The sequence below is a fragment of the Phoca vitulina genome, unplaced genomic scaffold (genome assembly GCF_004348235.1).
Source record: "Phoca vitulina isolate PV1807 unplaced genomic scaffold, GSC_HSeal_1.0 scaffold2, whole genome shotgun sequence".
Classification (NCBI taxonomy): domain Eukaryota; kingdom Metazoa; phylum Chordata; class Mammalia; order Carnivora; family Phocidae; genus Phoca; species Phoca vitulina.
Window position 1 is genome coordinate 1,149,369 of NW_022589705.1, and position 7,634 is coordinate 1,157,002.

The window sequence follows — 7,634 nt, forward strand, 5'->3', positions numbered from 1 at the left end:
TTTCTGCTTCATGTGTATCTATCTTCTATCCTCCAGTAGATTATATAAGGTCCATAAGGTTGGAGACAATGTCTTGTCTTTCTTCTCTGTTTTCTACAGCTCCTAGCCGAATATGGGAGCCAATAACAGGCACTCAGAAGCATTGAATAATTGATTGATTGATTGATTGATTGATTGATTGAATTGTTGATAGGCCATGGCATTTGTCTTCTCTGCTTCAGGTATGTGGAGAGCCAACGCCATACCATTCAGGGAGACTATATAGATACCATGGAAGAGCTTGCTGATCTGGTGGGCGTCAGGCCCAATCTGCTGTCTCTGGCCTTCACTGACCCGAAATTGGCAGTACAGCTATTTTGGGGACCCTGCACTCCAATCCAGTATCGTCTTCAAGGCCCTGGAAAATGGGATGGAGCCCGAAAAGCTATCCTCACCACAGAAGATCGTATCAGGAAGCCAATGATGACTAGAGTGATTGAAAGCAGTAATTCCACGACTTCAACAATAACAATGGCCAGGTTTATGCTGGCTGTTATTTTCTCTGCTATACTTATGACCTACTTTTAGCTGTCCCATTTGTCATTGCCCTAGTTTTCTTTGGAAAATTGGATCTACAGATGCCTTAAGAATCTGATGAGATTGAACAACTCTCAGCTTCACATTGCCCAGGAATCTACTTTTATTGCTTTTGCCAAAGCATTAATCCTCTGTCCTCTTTTCCCTAGAGTGAGATGCTAGCTTTTCATTCATATTGATTTCCCTCCCTTCCTTTTATGACCCATCACTTTTTCCTTTTAGTAACCCCTGGACTATGAGCACAGGTATTCTTTTAGCCATCTTTGTTTGTCCTTAGCAGACTTCTTTACATGTGGTATGTGCTTAATAAATGTTTGTTTTCATTTATCAAATATTATGGTGGGGAGCAAAAGTCAATATCTGTATAAGAAATGGGTGACTCCATGTAATTCTGTAGCTGATAGGATTTGGTTTTCTATTAGAAGCTCAATCTTTTGTTTTTTTTTAATATTGTAACTAAATGTATATCTCCTGACAGATAAGAGAAATAATGGTCTTGTATACATCTAAGATAAGATATATAAACACTTAACCATTTTATTTCACTAGCTACTCACTAGTATGTGTGATACCTGGTTCTTTTTACTCTTTTCCCCTAAGCAGCATGTCTTTATTTTTTCAATGAGAAAACTTTCTTCAGCTTTCTAGGCTCATGGGTCATTCTAATAATCTAGCATCTGCCAATAGGTTCAACTTGTTTGAAAAATTTGGGATTTTAAGTTAGCTGTCCTATCTTCTTTTGATCTCTTAGTTCCCATATTAGGATCCAATACGACTTTGTCTTAGATCCGTAGCTGCCAACTTTTGTAGTATGGCCTATGTATGTGATTTGATTTGTCATCCTTTACTCCTACTTTCTCCTCTCTACTCCCTCACACACACAGAATCTAAGTAGTACGTATTCAAAGAGGTCATTTATGTATTAAAACAGGATTAAGGGGCGCCTGGGTGGCTCAGTCGTTAAGCGTCTGCCTTCAGCTCAGGTCATGGTCCCAGGGTCCTGGGATCGAGCCCCATGTCAGGCTCCCTGCTCAGGGGAAGCCTGCTTCTCCCTCTCCCACTCCCCCTGCTTGTGTTCCCTCTATCGCTGTCTCTCTCTCTGTCAAATAAATAAATAAATAAATAAAATCTTAAAAAAAAACAAACAGGATTGAGGGGTGCCTGGGTGGCTCAGTTGGTTGAGCGTCTGACTCTTAATTTCGGCTCAGGTCATGATCTCAGGGTTGTGAGATCCTGCAGCAGGCTCACATGCTGGGTGTGAAGTCTGCTTAAGATTCTCCTCCCTCTCTCATTCCCCTTTCCCCTCTCTAAAAAATAAATTATAAATAAATAAATAGGATTGATGTTAACTAAATATAGGGACATTCTGCTTATAACAGTTCTTTTAATGTCATATAATGTAGTTCTGAAAAACAGAGCAAATGAAATGAAAAGCAGGGACTTCCATTTATGTCCTAGGACTGCTGTTGATTCCTTTTTCTCATTTGTAGAAGATTTGTTCTGTTTTTGTCTCACAAAGTTAAGTAAGTGTTAACTGTTAGGCACACCGAATTTCATCAGGAATGATACTGGATGTACCAGCCAGTCTTATATTCATAAATAAACTGTTCAGCAATACATTTTTGCATTGCTGCCTATTATTTAACAAAAGGATAAATGTGAACAAGGAACAACATTAGAAAGTATTATCTTTCCCAGTGTGAATACACATAGGAGAACCAGAGCTGTGAGAACTACAACTTCCTCCTAATCATTGAACTCTATACACAGTTCCATGCCATTTGGCCTAATTTACCTGTGGAAATTCCTTTTGAGATTTAGAGAACTGAGACATGGTATTACTTCTTAGGTCTTTTTCCTTCCCTAAAACTTGTGATACTGATGATTTATCATCTATAAAAATAGACCTAGTATCTTACAATCTGCAGATTATTCTAGTTCAAAAGTAAATTAAACATTGCTTGCTTCTTTTTCATTTTCTTCTTTTAACATATAAATTTGCCTCTTTTAACATGTAAGCTTATTAAATGAACAATCCTTTGATAATACAATATCAATAAGTATCCCAGTTTCCTCTTTTAAGTAAAAAGTGTGTCATTCTAAATTCATTGACTCTCTCATTTTACTTACAATATGCAAGGTTACCGAAAAAAAAAAATCATTGGTTAACTTCTAAACCAAGCCAAAAGTAAGATATGAACAGGAAACTGAACTAAAAACAACTCAAGATACAAAGCCCTAGTTGCTGATGATTGTGTACTAATCTTCATTAATTTACCATACCTTGCTTTTCTAATTATGTTGAAAGGTTGTATCACTTTCCCATTATATCATTTCCCATTATATTACACACACACACACACGCACACACACACACGCACACACACACACATTCTTGTTGTGCCAGAAACTAAGAAAGTGCTCAAAAAGCAAACTGATAGGGGTATTTCAAAGGGATACAGAAGCCAACTGAAAGTGGTCACAATGGCCAAGGGCAAAACAGTCTGAGCAACAAAATAAATGACCTAATGTAATGTATCCTGGATAGGAACTGGAACATAAGAAGAAAATTAAGTAACAAATATGAGGTGGGTGAGTGTGTTCTGGGGGTGCAGCCGCTGCTGCCACCACTGTGCAGAACCAGAGCAGGAGCCACTGCGGGGGGTTGGGGTGGGAGGCCCGGACCTGGGTGGGGCGGGGGGGGGGGATAGATTCCCAGAAGTGGGATAACTGGATCAGAGGGTGGTCATCCTGTATATAACAGTGTGCGTCTCACTGCACCTTCAATAGCACTGAGTAGACCGTCAGTATTTAAACAGACCACATGATGCAGGAGTACAAGCTAGTGGCCCTTGGTTTATAGGAGGCATGGGAAGTCTGCTCTGACAGTTCAGTTTGTTCCCGGAATTTTTGTTGAAAAATATGACCCAATGATAGAAGATTCCCACAGAAGGCAAGTTGAAGTAGATTGCCAAAAGTGTATGCTCGAAATCCTGGACCCAGCAGGACAGAGAAATTTACAGTGATGAGGGATTTGTATATGAAGACTGGCCAAGGATTTGCACAAGCATATTCTACTACAGCTCAGCCCACGTTTAATGACTTACAGGACCATTTGATGGGTAAAGGGCACAGAAGATGTTTCAGTGATTTTGGCTGGCAATAAATGTGACCTGGAAGATGAGGGAATAGTTGGCAAAGAACAGGTCAGAATTTAGCATGACAGTGGCGTGACTGTGCCTTTTTAGAATCTTCTGCAAAGTCAAAGATCAACATTAATGAGATATTTTATGACCTGGTCAAAACAGATAAATAGAAAAACACCAGTGGAAAAGAAGAAGCCTAAAAAGAAGTTGTGTCTGCTGCTTTAGACCCCCAGTAAGCAGTAATCCTGGGCCAGATTACAGGAATGAACTGGTGTCTAACTGGGAAGTGCCAGCATTCCAGACTTCAAAAATTAAATCTGAACAGGCTTCTCCTGTTTTATACATTTTGTGAATAACTGAAATCTTATATTGGTTTCCACAAATTCTCTGGAGAAAAAAAACAAATGCTCTCTGTATAGCTCTTGGAAAATAAGACAATAGTATTTCTCCTTTGAAATAGCAGTTATAACAGATGTGAAAATAAATATACTTAACTCTAATATGATCATACAAAAGAGCATGGATGCATTTTAAATGCTAGATATTGCTAGTATAATCAAATGATTTCATACTGACCTTTTTTCTAAAGATTTATTTATTTATTTGAGAGAGAGAGAGAGAGCCGGCTGAGCAGGGGGAGGGGCAGTGGGAGAGGGAGAGAGAGAACCCCCAGCCAACTCCATGCTGAGCGCGGAGCCCTTCACAGGGCTTGATCTCATGACCTCAAGATTATGACCTGAGCCAAAACCAAGAATCAGACGCCCAACCAAGTCACCTAGGCACCCCTCATATTGGCCTTTTCGTCATGATTTCACCCTGTCAAACACTAAAAAGTTGAACCATTATACTTATATCTATAATTATATAGATTATGAAATTTCCCCTCAAACTCATTATAGCAGACAACTTTTTGAGTCATTGGCTTCATTTTGTATTTTAAAAATTATGAAATATCATTCTGTCTTTATATTCTACTTAAAATTGTGCATAAAGCTTTGAAAAATGGGTCTTTTATAGGAAAAAAAACTGAGATAACTGATTTCTGTGGCTTTCAAAGCTAAAATATATAATATACAAAACCAACTCTAATATTACTTCTTGTGTTTTACTGTCAGATTAAATTACAGCTTTTATGAATGATTAAATCTTAGTACATTTAAAAAAACTAAAGAAATATTATTTTTTTAAAAATGCTTATTGGGGGCGGAGCAAGATGGCGGAGGAGTAGGAGACCTGGATTTCGTCTCCTCTCAGGAAGTCAGCTGGATAGGGATCAAACCATTCTGAACACCTACAAACTCAACAGGAGATCGAAGAAAAGAATAGCAACAACTCTCTGAACAGAAAAGCGACCACTTTCTGGAAGGTAGGACGTGCGGAGAAGTGAATCCCAGGTGATATTCGGGAGGATAGATGGCGGGGGAGGGGGCCTCCGTCGGCCACTTCTGGCAAGTGATAGAACCACAGAGCACAAAATCGGAACTTTTAGAAGTCTGCTCCGCTGAGGGACGTCACTGCGGTGGCTAAGCGGGGGGTGGAACCCTTGTGGGACAGTGTGGTCTCAGGACCCTCGGGGTCACAGAAAGACCAGGGGTGCCTGAGTGCGGCAGAGCTCCCAGGTATCGGAGCAGGGAAGCCGGCTACAGAGATGGAGCCCAGGCGCGGGCTCTCAGCTCGGGGTTGCCATAGACCATGATCCGCGGCACAGTCGGGCCACTGCTCCTCCAGCAGGGACCAAACAAGCGGCAGATCCGGGGAGACTCACCTTCTTCCCCTGGGAGGAGCGGCGCGGGAGCGCACTGCAGGGATCTGCGGGGTTTGGAGACTCCACACGGGGTCGGGTGCCAGAGATAGAAACGCGCGGTCACAGGCCGGGTGAACATGGAGTGTGGCCGGAGACCAGGGAGACGGGAGTGACTGGCGGCTTTTCTCTGGGGGCTCGCTGAGGAGCGGGACCCCGAGTTCTCGGCTCCTCCAGGATGGATATTGGGAGGCCGCCATTTTCACTCTCAGCCTCCAAAGCTGTACGGGAAGCTTGAAGGGAACAAAAGCTCCGGAGAGCAAACCCGAGCAGATTACTTAGTCCGGACTGGGCAAGGGCGGGGCAATTCCGCCTCCGGCAAAGACTTTTGGAAACCATGGCAACAGGCCCCTCCGCAGACGATCAACGAGAACAGCCAGCCAAGACCAAGTTTACCGATCAATGAGAACGGCAGAACTCCAGCGCTAGGGGAATACTGCACATAGAATTCATGGCTTTTTTACCATGATTCTATAGTCTTTCAAAGTTAATTTTTTTTTTTAACTGTCTTTTTCTTTTTTTTTTTTTTGAATTTTTCTTTTTCCTTTTTCAACCAACATCTTATCAATCCCTTTTTTAAAAAAAAAACATTTTTATTTTTCATTTTTATTTTTCAATTTTAGAGTCATATTCTATCCCTTCATAGTAGTTACCCGTATTTTTGGCATATATATATAAGTTGTTCTCTCTTTAAAATTTTGAGATAGTTTCTTCTAACAGATCAAAATATACCCTAAATCTCTATTGTATGGTTTTTTTCTACTCCCCTGCCTGATCACATTCTCTCCCCCCCCTTTTTTTTTAAATCCTCTTCTTTCTTTTTTCAAACAACTTCTTATCAATTCCTTTTATAAAATTTTTTATAATTTTCATCTTTACAGTCATATTCCATCCCTTCATCATATCAACCCTTGTTTTTGTACATATATAAGTTTTTCTTTCTTTAAAATTTTGGGAGGCACTTTCCTCTAACAGACCAAATACACCCAAAATCTAGTGTGTGGCACTGATCTATACCAGTCTGATCATATTTGATCACATTCTGGTTTTTTTGTTTTTTTCTGTTTTTGTTTGTTTTTATCTTTATCTTGTTCTTTTCCTTTTTTTTTTTCTTTTTCTTTTTTCTCTCTTTCCCTTTCTTTTCCCACTGCTTCAGGTCTTTTCTGATTTGTTTGGAGTATATTTTCTGGGAACGTTGTTACCCTGTTAGCATTTTGTTCTCTCATTAATCTATTCTCCTCTGGACAAAATGACAAGATGGAAAAAATCACCTCAACAAAAAGAACAAGAGGTAGTACCGACTGCCAGGGACCTACTCAATACGGACATTAGTACGATGTCAGATCTAGAGTTCAGATACATCACTTTAAAGATACTAGCTGGGCTTGAAAAAAGCATGGAAGTTATTAGAGAAACGCTTTCTGGAGAAATAAAAGAACTAAAATCTAACCAAGTAGAAATCAAAAAGGCTATTAATGAGGTGCAATCAAATATGGGGGCGCTAACTGCTAGGATAAATGAGGCAGAAGAGAGAATCAGTGAGATAGAAGACCAAATGATGGAAAATAAAGAAGCTGAGAAAAAGAGAGATAAACAACTACTGGATCACGAGGGCAGAATTCGAGAGATAAGCGATACCATAAGATGAAACAACATTAGAATAATCGGGATCCCAGAAGAAGAAGAAAGAGAGAGAGGGGCAGAAGGTATATTGGAGCAAATTATAGCAGAGAACTTCCCTAATTTGGGGAAGAAAACAGGCATCAAAATCCAGGAAGCACAGAGAACCCCTCTCAAAATCAATAAAAATAGGTCAACACCCTGACATCGAATAGTAAAACTTACGAGTCTCAGAGACAAAGAGAAAATCCTGAAAGCAGCTCGAGAGAAGAGATATGTAACCTACAATGGTAGAAACATTAGATTGGCAACAGACCTATCCACAGAGACCTGGCAGGCCAGAAAGGACTGGCAGGATATATTCAGAGCACTAAATGAGAAAAATATGCAGCCAAGAATACTATATCCAGCTAGGCTGTCATTGAAAATAGAAAGAGAGATAAAAAGCTTCCAGGACAAACAAAAACTAAAGGAATTTGCAAACAAAAAAC

At 40.1% G+C, this 7,634-nt stretch overlaps 2 protein-coding genes and 1 pseudogene across 2 annotated transcripts in view; 2 read left to right on the plus strand and 1 right to left on the minus strand.

The window, feature by feature from the left end:
• Window positions 1-1,554, plus strand: part of FMO5 (flavin containing dimethylaniline monoxygenase 5) — a 29,713-nt gene extending 28,159 nt beyond the window's left edge. The window contains exon 9 of the mRNA XM_032420153.1: window positions 222-1,554. Coding sequence (XP_032276044.1) covers window positions 222-567 — 346 coding nt within the window. The 3' untranslated portion in view covers window positions 568-1,554. The remainder of the gene's footprint in view (window positions 1-221) is intronic.
• Window positions 1-7,634, minus strand: part of CHD1L (chromodomain helicase DNA binding protein 1 like) — a 164,878-nt gene that overhangs the window by 118,181 nt on the left and 39,063 nt on the right. The window lies entirely within an intron of this gene.
• Window positions 3,401-4,044, plus strand: LOC116642059 (annotated as a pseudogene).